We start from the raw sequence: 18,353 nt of genomic DNA, 5'->3' as shown, positions 1-18,353 counted from the left end.
CCTTAGAGCTCTGAGGTAAGGAAGGTGTGACACCCCACAAGTTCTCTGGTCTTGCCCCTGTGGCAAGATATCTCACTGGCAAAAACATCTGGGTGAGCGGGAAGGGACAATAGGTAGAGCAGAGCCAACTGTCCCCTCTCTCACATGAGCATGCCAGATATTGGGCGCATTCCTCTGCCCAGGCGTCATTGATGCCTGCTAGATCTTACAATGCCTGGAAAGGTATTTTACAGCAATCTGTCAGTCAATGACGTGGCAAGCAACGTCTGAGCAGTGGAACGTGACCAATATGGAGGAACTGTGAGCTCACGCGGGAAAAGCATGCTCTCGCGAGAGAGAGAACACCCACTGGCACAGACAGGAACCTTGAAAAAATTGTCCAATCGTAAACGGCCTGAGTAAACTCTTATCAGGTTTGTTTCCATTTCTTAGACAAACCACCCCTCCACTTATGTATGTTACTGTAACAGGAATGATACAGCACAGATGACAGAATACTCACACCATGCGTTTGGCTATAAAGTAAGCAATGTAATGTGGAGTGTTGCTGTTTGTGGCGGGTCTGCATCTGTTAAAAGTTGGTGTTATGCAACTAGTGATGCAGTGTGCGAGCCAAGAGTCTTGATCAGCCACTTGAATACATTTCCAACATTGGTATTATGTCATACCAGAGCCCAATAGTACAAATCAAGTTTGAGGCATCTTTGGTCAACTGAGTTCAACTCTGGATAACCGGTACCATGGAAGTGGCTCACCTTTTAGCCAGGTAAATTTACATGGCAATGAATCCTTCAGAACTAACTCCATTTATGCTGCTACAACCATGTAAAGGAACTTTACTAAAAGCATAGCAGGCAGTCATTATTTCCAAAACGTGGTAATTTTATTTACAGTTCAAGTCAGTCACATGCAACTTTTTTTTAAATGAATAAAACAGAATTAGCAAAAGAAATGCATTCATAATTTTTTTCCTCAAATGGCAATTAAATATACAAAAATAGAGCTTACAAATACTGTACAGCAAATTTCTCCAAAAATATTCTGCTGCAGAATTCTTAATTTTATAAACAATGTTATATTTCTCAGGGTAGGATGGGTAGGCCCATGGGGGGTAGGTTCACCAATCAAGGGAAGAAAGTGTGGGCTAGTGGATGAAGCGGGAGGTTGGGGTAAGATGGGTGGGAGAGGTTATCACAGGGTGGGGTAGGTTGACCCATTGAAGAATGTGGTGGCTATTGGACATAGTGGGAGGTTGGGATAAAGTGGGTTAGGGGTGAGACGGGGGATGTACTTGAGGAAGGGAGAGAAGGGGGGGGGGGCACTACAAGAGCTATACATTGAATAAATAGACACCATACACAACATTGAGAGTTTTCAGTGAGGCAGTGACACGTGTTATTGAGACCCAAGTGACCAATTACACAGCGTTGACCTTGAGGTCTGGCACACAAAATGGCTGCCAACAGCCAGGTATACCAAAGATGTTTTTTTTTTTTTTTTAATGGTTCACTCAGGCCGTTTACCATTTAAAAAAGTTCTACTTAAGGGAGTGGCTCTACTATAGACACCAATGTGATCGCAGCTTGGTCTGGTCTACTTAGTTCATTGGCTTCCATTGAAACACAAATTAAGGAGTGGGATGTCCCACTTTCTCCGTCTCTGGGTATACTTTCTGAGATAAAAGCACCTTATAGAAAGGATACGCGATAAGGGGCCCGTTATTACGCATTTTGGTTGCTGTCGTGACAAAGAGCCTCACTCTCCTCTCAGTAATTCATGATATTGAAGCAAGTACATCATAGTCCTTCAATATTTACAGCCCAATAGCCTGGCGTTCTCTGGAACAGTGCTGACATCAATGGAGGTTACGGTGGGGTGAGTCATCACTAAATTCATCAACCGTCCAAACTCGCAATGTTTTTCAAATAGATTTGGCCTGGTACCTTAGTAGACGATAGGTGATTATTCACTATGAATATACACATGATTCCTTCCTCTCGCAGAAGGGCCTCTAACTGCCTGCTGTTATGGCACTTGACCGTGGCTACATGCTTTCCAGGACTCGGAGAGAACCTAGAACCATGTAGTCTGGTCCGAGAAGCGTGGGGGAAGGATTAGGGAGTTACACAGGAAGAAATGATGGGGTATAATAGATAAGAGTTCTCTTCTGACCTTCAACTCTCATTTGAAAGAAAGCATTACAAAATGTCTGGAATTGTTGCAATTCTCAGATGGGCAAATGGCAGTTATAAGTGCTCAGATGCAGTGTTTTCGATGGAAGAATTATCCTCAACTGTTCGTTGTGTTGGATTCTGGGTTAAACTTGGAACATTGCTATCCTAGAGACTGGGTTTTACATCAGAAGTGAAGGAGCCAGGTGGCTTTGGAATGTGCTGGGTGGATGGGAGGAAGTCACAGGTGAAGATCTTTGGATTTAGGCATTAAGGGGGTTGAGGTCAGGTCAAATCCTCTTAAGGGAGAAATTATGGTTTATTACCCTATCACTTCGTCTTCCTGTCGAACCATAAAAGATGTAAGGATTGGAGAGAAGGAGTGCCTAAATTCGAGTATATATACTTGTGTTGGTGGAAGCATGTATTTGTCTGAACACAGCTGTATTGATCCTCTGGGAAGAATAAACTTGGTTAAGCTTTCATAATGTCAGTTTTTTTAAACTCAGAATTAGAACCTAACAGGTGCACAATGCACACCCCCTCACAGTAAAAAGTGTTTATGCAGTATGTCTTCCTACCAACACTACTACTCTCTATGTACAATTACAAAATGGTGAAATCGGTTGCATGTTCAAGCCGCCATTTCATCGGATGCTTTCACATTATCGGTCTCCTCCCCACCCAGTCCTATCGTTAAAACTCCCTCTAAACCGTCAATTCAGAGACAACCACACATAGCAGAGGATGAAGCGTCAAGACTTGCTGTGTTCTTCTTGGCTATCTGTTACAATATAGGAGTCTTAAGGGAATAAGAAAGTGGTGGGGCTAGTTGTCAAAAAATAAACTTCGGACCAGTCAAACTTTGGAGTTCTGAGATTAATATCAGAGTTGAAGTCTCTTTGTACAAAGAGGTGAGTTATATACAGAAAGGGTGACACCTCCATTGGTTCCTGTGTAGCTAATTTTTTGTGTGTAGCCACAAAGAAGAACCAAGAAGAGGCAAACGGGTACCGAAGCGACCCGCACATACAAGCAACGCCGGGCGCCTTCAATAAAAAGGTTATGGTTTTTTTCATTCCACATTCAACCACAGACTGGTGTCTCATCAAACACACATTGTAAGTAAAGCACAAGTTTAAAAAAAAAATACCATAGTCACAATTGTCATCCTCCTCCCTCAAATACAATAGATATTATTGGGCGGGGGCGGGAGGGAGACATTGTTTCTGATATTGGCAAGAAATAATGTCCCACTATTCTTTTCACCTACTAGCTACAGTAGGCTAACATTCCCCTCTGTTGTTGTACGAAGGTAAAGCCAGTGGACACAGTACATTTCGTTAACGACTTGGTGTTCTAAACACCTAGAATTCTAAGAATACCATTCTATTTTTAGGAGACACAAGCGCAGTGGTTCTAGAGCTGGGCCTGATGCTCAGCACTGAAAAAGCAAGTTTCCTGAAAAGGTACAAACACTTAAGAGGGAAGAACCGAATCGACCCTGTTAGAACAGCCCAGGCTTTCTTATAAATAAAGTTGCGTTTAACGCCATTATTATGACCAATCACCTAGATCTAGTCTGTGACCTTTGCCACAAGCTGACCCCTGACCTATGGGACACTGTTTCCCCTCTGTTCCAAACTATCACACAGCACTTTTACTTCAGTGATGCCACAAAGCACGAGGGTAGAGGGGTTAGTGTGTGCATATATATACCAGTGTGGAGAGAGCGATTGGGGAAAGCGCTAGAATGAGCCTGCTGTTCTCTCCGACTGCTAACCAGGGCCTATACCAGCTCAATGACATCTACTGGGAACGTATGTGTGTTGACCGATATGCTGAGTGCTGCCAGAATTTGAACTAGATAATTAGCCTATATCCCCCATAGCCTAATTAGCTCAACGCTAAGCTAAAGCTAAATAGCTACTAATCCCAGAAGCAGCTTTGAATCGTTGACTGAATTGAGAAGGAAGTGAAAGCGCGGGTGGTCCTGCTCTTTCAGTGCTGAGTAAAAGACCATGCGTTTTTCTGCCATATGTAATGCTACATCAGTAACGGCTCGCAAACAAGAGACAAGGTTTGTTGCTTAGTTTGCGTAGCGTCACAACTTGATCGATTTCACCAAGTCTTTCACGCGCCAATGCAGTGCTGTGTCACCCTGTAGCGTTCACTACCATCATTGTTTGGATAAAAACAAAATGGAAATAAAATGAATTGAGCAAATGGTTTTAAATCTGGTTTTATACATTTATGTATAGCAGTCAAAATGCAACAATGCCTTAGTTCCGGGTTTCTTAAACGACTGTATGGGTTGGGGCCCTGGGCATGTCAGAGGTGGGTTGTGGGAAAACATCTATAATCACGCACTATTTATTCTTCATTTGGGTTGTTGGAGGACCTTTTGGGTCAGGGGAGGACAGTCAATTTCTAAATTTGGTTCTCGAGCTAGAAAAGTTTAAGAACCACTGCCTCAGTGGACCAGTGTTTGTTCTAGGTTTCGTAAAGATTAGCGTATAGAATATATGATTCTAGACATGATCACATCGGAGACAATATGGAATATAATCATCTTGGCATTATATGAAGTACTCTTGTTGACTATGTAGTGTGTAGATTGGGCTAGTTGTTTTAGACTTCAATCAGGCTAAACCTCATTCAAACTCAAACCTGAGGACGGCAAGAGAGGGATGTATTTGTAACTGTAATAAAACCAAAAGAGGAATCTTCCAGCTATGTGTTTTCATAGCGCTCCGTTGCCACAAGCTGAATGAGTAATGGTTTGGGAGCACTGTGGGCTCGGGAGGGGCTCAGTCTTCTCTTATGTAACAGTAACGGAGGCATCTGATTGGATGTTGGCTCTAGGGGTGCCATGGGCTCTGGGTGTTGGGTTTCTCTTACTTCCTGATCGCCAGTCCACAGGAAGTGACAGAGGCCAGGACCCCTCCACAGTTTGTGTCGGGTCTGTGTGTGTGGGGGGGACACACACAGGGGGCTCTATGTTTACACTAGAGAATACTACTATTTGAATTTGATTCGACCCTCATAAAACCTCATAGTGAAAAATCTTTCAATGAGAATACGAACTCGGCATTGTTGCGTTTTAACAATTAGTTCACATTCCTCCTCCCCCCCCCCCCCCCCAACAGAATAGTAACTATTGGCTTTCTGAAATTACAGATCGTGACAGTGGCCACATAGCCTTTTTGTAACACACACACACACAGGTAGTGTCCCAAATAGCACCCTATTCCCTAAATAGTGCACTTTTTAGAGAATAGGGTGCCATTTGGGAACGCTGACACTGAGGTGTGCAGTGATTAACAAACTGTACAACCTTCATATGCAAGAGGGGACGCAGAGTCCGATGCACACCGGTGAATCACATTCGGGTCACAACTCCACATTCACACCCATCCTCTCTTAATCCACATTAAGTTGTTTAGACACCAAGTACTGAGGTTGGGGTGATCCTCCCTCCCACTTTTGTATGTGTGAGAGAGAGGGTGGATCAGGCCACGGATTCCGCGGTTCCTTGAGCTTCCCACGAGTATCGTGACGTTATTTCATTTGGAGGCTACTGTTCCTTTAAGATATTATGCTCCTTCCCCCCCCAAAAAGTATCCACTCAACTAAAAAATGTACTCACGTGGCTCTGTATGTACACACAAAAAAAGTTCATCGAAATAATAAAATATAACCTTGTTGCTACTACAACCTCCTCACAAGCGTTCAATTTTTAAAGTGCTTGTAGAAAAAGAAAAAAAATACTAAGGTTTAGTCGTTAAAAAAAAAAACTAAACGATGACGCCATTTTCATTTCAACGTGTTGTAGTTGTTGGTTTTCGTGCCTCTTGCTCGTCACGCGCTGGTGTCCCCAGAAAAGTGCTTTGGTTGTGAAACGGTCAGAATAGTGACCACGGCTGTGTCCAAAAAAAAAAAAAAAAGAGATGGTCAGTAAAGAACCGTTATTATAAAAAACCCTTATAGGAATCCACCGAGGCAGAGAGATGAGAGGAGACGCAGCAGATTCACTTCCTCGTCTCTGTCCGCATCGGAAAACTGTTGTGTTTCTCCATTGTCTGCCCTGTCTTTTTAATCACATATAAACGCCTCGATCACACCTGCAGCGGCATGGCGCAAAATGGTACGCGGCATCATCTGGATATGTGTGCAACAAAAGTTCAACATTCACCTTCTTCTACCATTTCCGTCAAGCTGTCTACGCAAAGAATTTGATGCATACGTCCGATGATGCGAGGCAAACACAGCGTTCCATTGGAAATGAATGTACTTCTGGTGTACCAAAAATGCAATGACGCTGCCGGTGTGATCGAGGTATATGTGTACAGGTGTGTGTGTGCGCACTGCAGTCTGCGCTACACCAGGTTTTCCATGCCTGGCAGGGGCTGCTGTATGGGCACGGTGACGGTAACGTCGATGGTGTTGCCCGCCTGCTGGGCAAGCTGCAGGACGGGCATGTTGCACAGCGGGCACACCTTCCTCACCTCCAGCCACTTAATGAGGCACCTGGTAGAGCGAGAGAGAGCGAGGGAGAAGGACAGGGAGAGAGCGAGGGAGAAGGACAGGGAGAGAGCGAGGGAGAAGGACAGGGAGAGAGCGAGGGAGAAGGACAGGGAGAGAGCGAGGGAGAAGGACAGGGAGAGGGGGAGACAGGGAGAGAGCGAAGGGGAGACAGGGAGAGAGAGGGAGAACGGAGAGAGAGCGAGACAGGGAGAGAGCGAGACAGGGAGAGAGCGAGGGGGAGACAGGGAGAGAACGGAGAGAGCGGGGGGAGAACGAGGGGTGGGGGAGAACAGGGTGAGAGGGGAGAAGAACAGGGAGAGAGGGGGGATAGAGAGAGACAAGATTGTTCATTTTTAAGGTAATTTAGCAGACACTTATCCAGAGCGAATTACAGGAGCAATTAGGGTTAAGTGCCTTGCCCAAAGGGCACATCGACAGATTGTTCACCTAGTCGGCTCAGGGAGTCAAACCGGCAACCTTTTAGTTACTGACCCAACTCTCTTAACCCTTAGGCTTAAGTCAACACTTGCAAATGTGGGTGACACTAACATCGGCTAGACTATAAGTGTACCCGTGTGGGTGTTTCTAGTGTTGTCTCTCTAAACACTAGCCCTCTCAGTTCAGCTCTTTGACTGCTGCAACTGATCCAGCTATTCTATTTCTGACTGCTCACAAAGTGCTTGCACTGGGAGACCAGGGGGCTTATTCCACAGGGCAGACTGTGCCGCATAGCAGCTAGAAATAGCTCAGTAACTGTATAAAAAAAAAAAAATCAAATGTGTGTGTTCTGTCTACCTGTTCTGTGTGTTCCATTTCTATCTGCAGCCATCTATCATCCCTACATGTTCAGCCCTACTGAATAAGGATGCTCTGCACTATGCATTGTTAACGGAACAGACAGCGAGACTACAGCGCGAGACAGTACAGTAGGTTGATGGGGCCTAGACTAGGGTGTGCGTCCCAAATGGCACTATATAGTGCACTAAAATAGGGAATAGGGTGCAAAATGTATGCACCCCTAAACAGGGAATGGAGTGCAAAAGTAGAGCACTAAAGAGGGAATAGGGTGCCATTTGGGACGCACACCTAGAGCTTCTGCCCATGACTCAGAAGTAAGTGGGGGCGGCGTGGCGTGTTCGTTGCTACTTAATTATTTACAGTGGGGCTGGCAGTTCTATTTTGGTACACTCTGGTCCTACAGGGTTGGGAAGGGACTCACACATAGGAGTGAAGGGGGAGAGGGACTGTGCTTCCTTCTCACGGTCACCTACTAGAGGGGTGCATTCAACCCCTGTGAGGTTTATAAATCTTCTGCTCTCTAGTGCCATCTAGTTTTCTCTGCAGTCCCAGAGGGCCACACACAGCGGAGTGTGTTGACATGCAAGTCAGTGTGTTGTGATTGAGTGGGCCCCGCCCCAGCTCCTGACGTGGTAAAAACTAGGCCGAGGCTCGACGTAAACAGCCCAATTTAAATTGTCATGCTGGTGGGAGGAAACTCATTTGGCCCCAGGCCACCAGAGACTTCCAATCCATCAAGCGCTGCATTGTGTTCCCTCTCACTTGCTCTCGGTCGGTCATTTCCTTTCCCCATAATCTCTCTCCATCGCATTCATCTCACCCCCCCACCCCCACTTTCACTCTTTCACGGATTTCTTCAGTCTTTCACTCTGTTGCTGTGTGCTGGGTTGCTCTACTAAGAGACCTTGGAGGGGGCGGGAACTGTAGATAGCGGCGAAGAAATGGCAGTAAAGGGACCATCACTTCTGCAGCCGAATCATAACATGTTTGACTTGGTGTGAGGAAGGGTTCCGGTCCACAATATTGGGTCCACTTTGCCCCTTAACAGAAGTTACGGTTATTGTGCAACTGGGGCTGAGTGAGTTGGAATCACTGGACTAACTGTGATGATGATAAGCACTCTGTGCGAAGAGGACGTCCACCATTTTGGATCCACTTTGCCCCTCATGCTTATCAACAACAGACCAATATTATTGTTATTGTGCGACTGGGCTGAGTACAGTGTGTGTGAATTAGACTAGGATGAGTGAGTGGGAATCACAGTTTGGTTGGGAAGGGCTCTGTGTACCATTTTGGGTCTGGTTGGAACCACATGCTCATCATTAACGGAACTTGTTATTGTGCGAATGGGGCTGCATACAGCGTGTGTGTATGTATTAGACTGGGCTGAGCGAGCTGGAATCACTGTGTGGATGTAACTTTGTGCGAGGAGGCGGGAGGCACCATTTTGGGTCCGCTGAGCCATATATGCTCATCAACAGAACTTATCGTGCAACTGGGTGATCCTTTAAAATCGCAGTTTGGATGGGAAAGGTGCTCTGTGTACAGGGTGTGGCTATTAGATTGGGTTATGTAAATGGTGCTCAACCACACTGTTTAATGTTATTGTGAGACTGGGGCTGAGTGGAAGACGGCCTGGCTAGGCCTAACTGGGCTAGGCTCCATCCACAGGCTCTGTGTACAGGGTGTGGGCATCAGCCAGGCCTCTGGTGTACTTACTTCCTGTGAAAGGCGTGTTTGCACGGGCAAATCCCCAGCTCGTCTTTCTGTTTGAACTCCTCCAAGCACACCGCACATATCTGTTGACAGATGGAGAAAGATGGGGATGGGGGGGGTTAGCAAGGCAGCAAAACAACCACAGTCATTGTAGCTGAAGTTTAAGGAGAGAAAGGAACGATTGAGACAGAATGAGAGAGACTAAGACAGAGAGGGAGAAATGGGGCTGTTAGCACTAGCAGGGCAGAAAAACCAAACATAAACAGCTTCGAGATAGTGGGTTTTGTATGTACCGTTATGGCAACGCATCAAGGATGACAGACGTCAGTATCCCAAACTAAAACATGTCTGGGTATAGCCAGAGGAGGGAGCGTCGACACATATACGATTTGTATACTTCTGGGCCCATATTCATGAAGCGTCTCAGAGAGTGCTGATCTAGGATCAGATAATTTTGCCTTTTAGATCATAATGAATAAGACTACATGGACAGGGGAACCTGATCCTAGATCAGCACTCCTACTAGATGCTTTCTGAATATAGGCCCTGGAACCCATCGCCTCGATATACCACTTCTCATGCCAGACCTCAATATGTTCTCAGGCCTAGAAAGAGTGGCGACACACCCCGAGATAAGACTCCTCAGGCCGGAGAAAGAAGCCTCTCCCTCAAACAGTAGAATGTTTTCATTAAACTGTGACGTTAGAGGGAACATTCTGGAGGGTGCAAACAGAAAAGGCCTCTGCACCTGGAGTGTTGTAGAAATGCAACTTACGTAACATGCACAGGGGTGTGATCTATTCATCACAGCCCAACTAAATCCAGAAATTACATACGATACACACACACAATGTCGATTGTGCCCTCAACTTCACACAAGCCATTAAAACCAGTTGAAACTAGATCCAGTATGGGTCTCCTCAGCCCAAACCAGTCTGGCCCAGCTGGGTGCGGTGTACTGTGTGTACTTTCCTGCGTAAAGGTGCCAGCCCAGACAGCTAGGCCTAAATAAGACCATTAAAAGCTAGTTTTATGGCCTAGTTAGGCCAAGCTGAAGCAAATACTAGCTGTGTAGTAAGACAAGAGAACACCACACAGGGAGAGAGAGGGACACTCGCCTGGGTATTTAAAGTCTTTATGTGGAGGGCTGGATTCAATCACTCCTGCATTAGCAATATTGATGCAGGGACCATTGTTTAGAACTACTACTACATGCTCAGACCTTATTCTGACAACCTGTAAGCACCCACCTTAGTCGCCCAAAGCCAAAACCGGCTCTGTTACAGGACACCCCCGGAGAAATTAGTCTCTGCATGAGTCTCATGGCACCTTATTCCCTATATAGTCCACTACATTTGATTTGAATCGCATGGACCCTGCTCAAAAGTAGTGCACTAAATAGGGAATAGGGCGTCATTTGGGACGCCCACTGTTTGTACCAGCAGAGCATGTCCGATTGAGCAGCGTGCTGAAAGGCAGTGGTTGGTGTGTGTGTGTTGACAATGACTGGGAGTAGTCTGTTTGTGGCAGTGAGGAAGGATTAGCCCTACTGTCACAATAGGACTCTGTGTGGGCTGGGAGAAGAAGAGTGTGTGTGTGTGGTTTGCATGCGTGTTGGGGTCTGTGATGAAGCATTTTAACCCACTGTCACAATAGGTCTCTGTGTGGATCGGGAGATCTTTGTGTCTTGTCTGTCTGTCAGAGGACAATGGAGAAGGTACAAGACAACGGTGCTGACAGAGGCAAGATGGAGACCGGCAGACTGGATATAGCTCATCTACCTACTAGCTTGTCAGTGCTGCTGTGCACACACACACCCCATTCAGTGACCTATCAGCACTATTGTGTGTGTGTGTGTGTGTGTGTATACATTACTGCCAGTAGTGGTTCCACAATGTTCATGAAGAATCACACTTGTAACTTGTGGCAGAAGAATCAGAATTAGTTGGGTAACATAGATAATTAAGATGTCTTATCTGCATAATATGCTTTTATGATATACTTGTTATTAGAATGTATTCCTTCAGACTCTGGTGTTGGCAGTTGCACTTCTTCCCTCAGCTGGGGCTCAGTCACCTGGGGCCCAGAGAGGGGAGAAGTCAGGCTTGTCTTTCACATGTCCCTGGTGCTATGCAGAATATCAGAAAGAGAAGAGGACAGGAGGGAACATTGTCTTCATATGTGAATGTGTCTTTTACCTATTCTTAAACCATGTGAAGGGATGGCGTGATTAATGGGGAACCAATTACTTGTCTCCACAATGTCTGTGCGCCAGTCATTCCTTCCTTTGGCCTTGGGGGAAATGAGGTTTGAGAGAACAGATGTGCGGGGTAGTGTCTGGAACCATTGTATGTCATCTCTGATGTTGCACTTATCCTGGGATAGTGTATGATCTAGAGACTCACTCCCCTCAATCAGCTTGTCCAGGCGTGTGGTCAAGAAGGGGTTTTACTTGAGATGGGAGTATCTGGAGTTGACAATTGATTTATGCCATTGGATGAGTTGGTGTTTTTGGTCTATGAAGTACCAGGAATGAGATCGGAGCCTCGTCTTAGGGGCTAAACTGAACGATAATTTATAGCGAATGCTATCTGTCTACGGGACACTCCTTTCTCATTTAAAAAGTCTCACCTTGTGACCCATTCCAAACATCTGTTGTTTGTTATGTAGACTAGGGGGTGGATCTTAGCTATAAAAGATCTCAGTAGCCTTTGTGTTGGGGCTCTCAACGAATCATCTGAGGTTGATTCACCACCAGCCATCGCTATTGCAAAGCTCTCACTAATAAAGATTCAGTTTTAAGTATAACTCTGACTTGTGTGATAAGTTTGTCTCTCCTCATTTGATAATACAGAAATGAACCACCACAAACTCGATCTAGACAAAGATAGTAATGTTGTACCCCAGACATTACAACTGCGTCATTAAGTGCATCCCTATATCCAAGGGTACTTTCAATCCATATCAGTACAACACATGACATTTGTCCTGGGACGATGGCCCAGGAGGCTCACTAAACACTGCACAGTGACCTCTATGCGAGTTACTAGGCTAAGTTCAAGAATGCGTGGAACATTCCCTCAATACAGAAGAACTGCTAGTGCTGTGTATCCTGGCCATAGAGTTGGATAGAGGTCACATCTTTGCAAACGTGTCCTCTATCCAACTATGAGCCTAGCCTTTTTGTCTGCGACCATTTTGGCTACAGTATTACGTCGGGGCAGGACCTACTTCGGAGTGCTACACTTCAAAGACAAAAGGCATACTTCTCCCTCTCTCCCCCCTTTTCAATACAGACTAGCTTGGGGCTGGGGATGAAAAGAGGTACTGCCAGCTTAGCCCTCTAAGGTTTCTCTCTAGGGTGTAGTTAGAGACAAGACACCATCCTCTCGGTTGAGCTCCATTGAACACTAACCCTGGCTCCTTCTCATTCACTAGATCAATGGTGTCAGTTCTTTTCATTGCCCTCTCTTTAACTATGCTGTTACACTAATGGGAGGAGAGGAGTGATGAGCTAGGATGGTGTGTATGAAATACGGCCCAAAACTGCACGTCTCAGCACCACCTCCTCCTGTGTGTGTGTGGTATCTATGCAAGTGAGAGTTAAATCATGTAGATGAGCAGTGCACTAAATCTGACAGTTGTGTGCGCGATATGGACCAAACTGCACATCTCAGCACTCCCTCCTCCTGAGCTCAGTACAGCACACACCCAGGTCTCACAGCGTGTACGAGGGCATGTACATGTCTTACAATCACTAGAATAAATTGGTGTGCTGCTGTGCTCAACTCTGGAAAGCAGTGTCTTTGGATGTAGCCAGGGTTACAATAGCAACCTGCACTGAAAATAGTCTAAGGAGCCTGCTTCCATACAGAGGATCTGAGCCCTAGGACCATGCCTCAGGACTACTGGCTGTCCTCAGTCCACCTGGTCGTGCTGCTGCTCCAGTTCCAACTCGTCTGCCTGCGGCTGTGGAACCCTGACCTGATCACCGGATGTGCTACCTTGTCCCGGACCTGCTGTTTTTCTCTCTCACACACTCTCACTCACCTGCTATCTCAACTTCTGAATGACCCTGCTGGTCATCTATGAACGTTTGAACATCTTGAAGAACAATCTGGCCTTTAAAGCCATGTACTATCTCCACCCAGCACAACCAGAAGAGGACAGGCCACCCATCAGAGCCTGGTTCCTCTCTAGGTTTCTTCCTAGGTTCCTGCCTTGCTAGGGAGTTTTTCCTAGCCACCGTGTTTCTAAATCTGCATTGCTTGCTGTTTAGGGTTTCAGGCTGGGTTTCTGTATAGCACTTTGACATCTGTTGATGTAAAAAAGGGCTTTAGGCTTTATAAATACATTTGATTGATTTAAGAGTCAGGACATAGGGACACTGGAGATAGCGGTCATCATATGACTATTTACGAGACCACTGATCTCTGTCGCCATGGGAAAAAACATCCCGACGACTCCAACCACTGCAAATCCTGGAATATTTTTTGGGGGAAAAGATAGTCACTCTAATCAAGGAGAGGGGGGTGGCCGAGATAGAGAGAGCACTCACGATGTCAAACTATCCTATAATAAACTCAAATCATCCCATTGTAAACAAGTTGTCGCTTTTGATACAAGGTGTACAGCAGTTATACAGAAAGAATATTTACTAGGCCATTTCGTGTCTCTTTACTTTGATTCCAGCTCAGCCTATATTGATAAAGCGTCTCAGTAGGAGTGCTGGTTTAGTATCAGGTTTGCCTTTCAGATGATAATGAATGAGGAGCTCTACCCTCTCTCTTTGCAAGTCACGGGCCGAAAGTCCCCTCCCCTTCTGAAATTCAAAAGACGCTAACACCTGCAAAAGTGTGATTTGTCCAAATAATCCAAACTACTGCTGCTCGTTATCCTACGCGTCCCGTACAGTCCCGACAGATTCTACGGTATCAATTGTGTTTACGTAGATCTGTCCACGAGAGATTAGAGGGGACCTGGTCCTACGCTTTATGAATACTGGCCCCCAATTGCTCCTCTTGGTCCACATCCCAGTTTACATAAGACGTACCTTCTTGCTCTCGTAAAAATTGAGCAACAACACAGACCACTATCCACATAGCTAGCATCTAAACAAAGCCAGACAGCCTGTGTCTGATTGAAAAACAACCGCTCTGCTCCAAATGCCAACGGCCTCATGAAAATTCATGACGGCAAATTCATTTATTCAGTCTGGCTCTATTATTACCGTTCCACCTAAAGGTTGCTTGGGTTGTGTTCTGTCTGACGTTTCCCCTAGGTACAGATCTAGTTTCCCCTCCCCCCCAATCATATACTTAACCATTAGTGGAGAAAATGCTAAACTGACCCAAGATCAGCAACAACGTCTCAGTTTGTGAGATACATATACTTAACCATTAGTGGAGAAAATGCTAAACTGACCCAAGATCAGCAACAACGTCTCAGTTTGTGAGATACAATTCCTATTAACCAAACAATCAAGTTCTCCTTGTACCGTTCTGCGTAGTTCTAATCCCACGTTGCCACTTAAGAGTAGGTAGCCTAAAAATGTGATTTGTAGGCAGGTAGCCTAGTGGTTAGAGCGTTGGGTCAGTAACTGAAAGTCCCCGAGCTGACAAGGTACACCTGTCATTCTGCCCCTGAACAAGGTAGTTAACCCACTGTTCCCCGGTAGGTCGTCATTGTAAATAATAATTTGTTCTTAACTGACTTTCCTAGTTAAATAAAAGGTAAAAAAAGAAAAAGAAACCCTGTTTAAACCCTTTGGCTTAATGAGCAGTTTGTTAAGTGGGGATGGTACGTGAGGTGTGTGTTTCAGAATGTGTACTGGTCAGTGTGTGCCCCCAGGCAGGCTATGGGTTGGAGGGTAAGCAGCTCTGCCTTGGGCAGGAAATGGGGTCACCAGAGACCCAGGGGTTTTTCCACTCTGAGTACAACTATTTATTTTTTTATTTAACCTTTAACTGGGCAAGTCAGTTAAGAACAAATTATTATTTACAATGATGGCCTTGGAACAGTGGGTTAGCTGTTTTGTTCAGGGGCAGAATGACAGATTTTTACCTTGTCAGCTCGGGGATTCGATCTAGCAACCTTTCGGGTTACTGGCCCAACGCTCTAACCACTAGGCTAACTGCACTGAGGTGAGATGGGCTGCATCTCATTCCTGAGAAGTTTCCCTTCTCCCCTCTACAACTGCACTGAACTAGAGTTGAGGGACTGTGTTTCATTCCAGATGACCAGTTGCCTCCTCCACTCTATCCTGAAGAGAAAGCAGCATGGCAAGGAAACTAGGCAAAAGTTAAGTTATCGGTTAGGCTATATCTGTCCAATGGCAGATATGAAGCGGACATATTTCTGGAATGAAACACAACCAGGGACAAAGAGCTTTTGAGTTAATGGGGACAGTGATTCACCCCCAGGGGCCCATTCAAAACTACTGTTGAGGGCCACAGTCCATTACGTGCTCGTAAAAAGCAGTGTGTGTGTGTGTGCGCGTGTTCAAACTGAAAAAGCCTACCTTAATCTATAGGCAATTATTGGCAAACAGGGAGCATTGCTGCTCCTACCAAACCATGCCCTTGTAATGGTATTTCATTCATGCTCCTGATATCATCAGTAGTGCTGTGAACATAGACCTTGACCGTGTCCTCAAAAGGCTCAGAACAAAAGTAGTGCACTATGCTATGTAGGGAATAGGGTGCCATTCTTGATGCAGCGCCAGAGTTAGGCTTATCTTATCAAAACGATATCGGCTGACTAATTCAAAAGTAGGCCTCTGTTTGCTTTGGGAAGGATCGCAAGTAAAATACAGCAGGTCAAACAGAGCTGAGAGCGTATTGAAGCCAAAGTCAAGTCAAAGCTTGCTAATTTCAACACTCATCAGCCACATACAGTAGTCCTACATTTTGAATATGCTACTTTGTCACAAGGTTCAGGCCTAGAAAGCTCCCCTTAATGTTTTTTGAACGTTAGAGATTGGTTTAGAATGTTCCCCTATTGTTCTTTGAAATGTTAAAGACTGGCTTAGAGTGTTCCCCCAATGTTCTTTGAATGTTACATTGCTGCGGCTGTACAGTGCAACGTCACAGCAACACGATCTGTAATAGATTGGCTGAGTACTATCAAGGACACTACTACTGAACTGCCACAACATTGAGCTGATGCGCCTCCTCACACAATACAACACCTGTCCATCATACACAGACAAGGACACAAAGTGATGTACCGGTGTGTGTGTGTGTGTGTGTGTGAGGTTGTAGACCTATGTGTATTTATAAGGGTTATGTTCAGCTGGATACAAAAACATTGAAATTGATTTTACCTTTATTTAACTAGGCAAGGCAGTTAAGAACAAATTCTTATTTTCAATGACAGCCTAGGAACAGTGGGTTAACTGCCTTGTTCAGGGGCAGAACGACAGATTTTTTACTTTGTCAGCACGTATTATTCACAGCTGTTGTAGCCATGCTCTGTGTCAAATGAAGGTTAGATGTATACAGCTGCAAGAGGCGCAATCTATACACTTTTTCCAAAAACATTTTCCTTTGGACAGAGCCCTTCCAATAAAATGGGTCATTCCCCCCGCCAGCGCTGGTGAGTGTTTTTCAGCAATACATAACAACTTGGCTGTCCTACAATCACGCACACACGTTCACAAACAGGCACACACACGTCACATACTGTAGCGCTCTCCCACTTTTAATGACATAGAATGACTCAATAATGGCTACATAACTAGACCGCTGCACTGTGGGAAATTCCTGCCCTGCCGGTGAGCCGTTTGGTTAGCGTTAGCAACGTAGTGCTTTCGCTCCTTACACGCGGGTGCCAGCACTAGTTTTATCATTAGCATTGACGTGCTAAAGGGAGTAGGGGGGGGCTAGCGAGAGGCTAGTAGGGCCACTTGGGCATAGTTTGTCCTGTTTGGGATAGGGGGCAGCATTTTCACTTTGGATGAATCGCGTGCCCATAGTGAACTGCCTCCTACTCTGTCCCAGATGCTAATATATGCATATTATTATTATTATTGGATAGAAAACTGTTTGAATTATGTCTGTGAGTATAACAGAACTCATATGGCAGGCAAACTTCCAAACAGGAAGTGGAAATTCTGGGGCTGGTTGATGTTAAACTCATCGTGTATTCACATCCCAGTAAGATATGGCTCTGTTCGCACTTCCTACGCCTTCCACTAGATGTCAACAGTCAGTAGAACGTGGAATAAAGCCTCTAGTGTGATGTGGGGCCGGATGGCAGCTATTTGAGTCAGTGGTCTGGCAGAATGCTAGTTCCTGGTCATGCGCGCTAGTCATGATATGGCCATGTGTTCCATTACTCTGTAGACAAAAACGAATGCTCCGGTTGGAACGTTATTGGATATATATGATAACAACATCCTGAAGATTGATTCTCTACTAAATTTGACCAGTTTATTCGACCTGGAATATAATTTTGAAGTTTTCGTCTGAGTTCGCCTGGACCGGCGCCAGCGTTTGGACATGTGAACTAAAAGTGCTAGCAAAAGTAGCTAATTGGACACTAGTAATGGACATTATCGAACAAAACAACGATTTATTGTGGAACTAGGATTCCTGGCACTGCATTCTGATGAAAGATCATCAAAGGTAAGGGAATATTTATGATGTAATTTCGTATTTCTGTTGACTCCAACATGGCGGAGAAATGTTGTGTATTTCTGAGCGCCGTCTCAGATTATTGCATGGTATGCTTTTTCCTAAAGTAAAAAAAAAATCTGACACAGCGGTTGCATTAAGAACCAGTGTATCTTTAATTATATGTAAAACATGTATCTTTCATCAAAGTTTGAGTATTTCTGTTATTTGACGTGGCTCTCTAATTACTCCGGATATTTTGGAGGCATTTCTGAACATGGCGCCAATGTAAACCGAGATTTGTGGATATAAATATGCACATTATCGAACAAAACAAATGTATTGTGTAACATGATGTCCTATGAGTGTCATCTGATGAAGATTATCAAAGGTTAGTGATTGATTTTATCTCTTTTCTGCTTTTGTGACTATCTTTGGCTGGGAAAAATGGCTGTGTTTTTTGGATTTGGTGGTGATCTAACATAAATATATGTTGTGTTTTCGCTGTAAAACATTGTAAAAATCG

The 18,353-nt window shown here is 45.0% G+C and overlaps 1 protein-coding gene across 1 annotated transcript in view; it reads right to left on the bottom strand.

The window, feature by feature from the left end:
- Positions 1-861: 861 nt before the first annotated feature.
- LOC120052785 (RING finger protein 24-like) overlaps positions 862-18,353 on the bottom strand; it is a 56,188-nt gene continuing 38,696 nt past the window's right edge. The window contains exons 5-6 of the mRNA XM_038999905.1: positions 9,216-9,295; positions 862-6,701 (exon numbers count right to left, since the gene is read on the bottom strand). Coding sequence (XP_038855833.1) covers positions 6,551-6,701; positions 9,216-9,295 — 231 coding nt within the window. The 3' untranslated portion in view covers positions 862-6,550. The remainder of the gene's footprint in view (positions 6,702-9,215; positions 9,296-18,353) is intronic.

This window comes from Salvelinus namaycush, chromosome 8 (assembly GCF_016432855.1).
Source record: "Salvelinus namaycush isolate Seneca chromosome 8, SaNama_1.0, whole genome shotgun sequence".
Lineage (NCBI taxonomy): Eukaryota > Metazoa > Chordata > Actinopteri > Salmoniformes > Salmonidae > Salvelinus > Salvelinus namaycush.
This window is presented reverse-complemented; position numbering and strand designations above follow the sequence as displayed.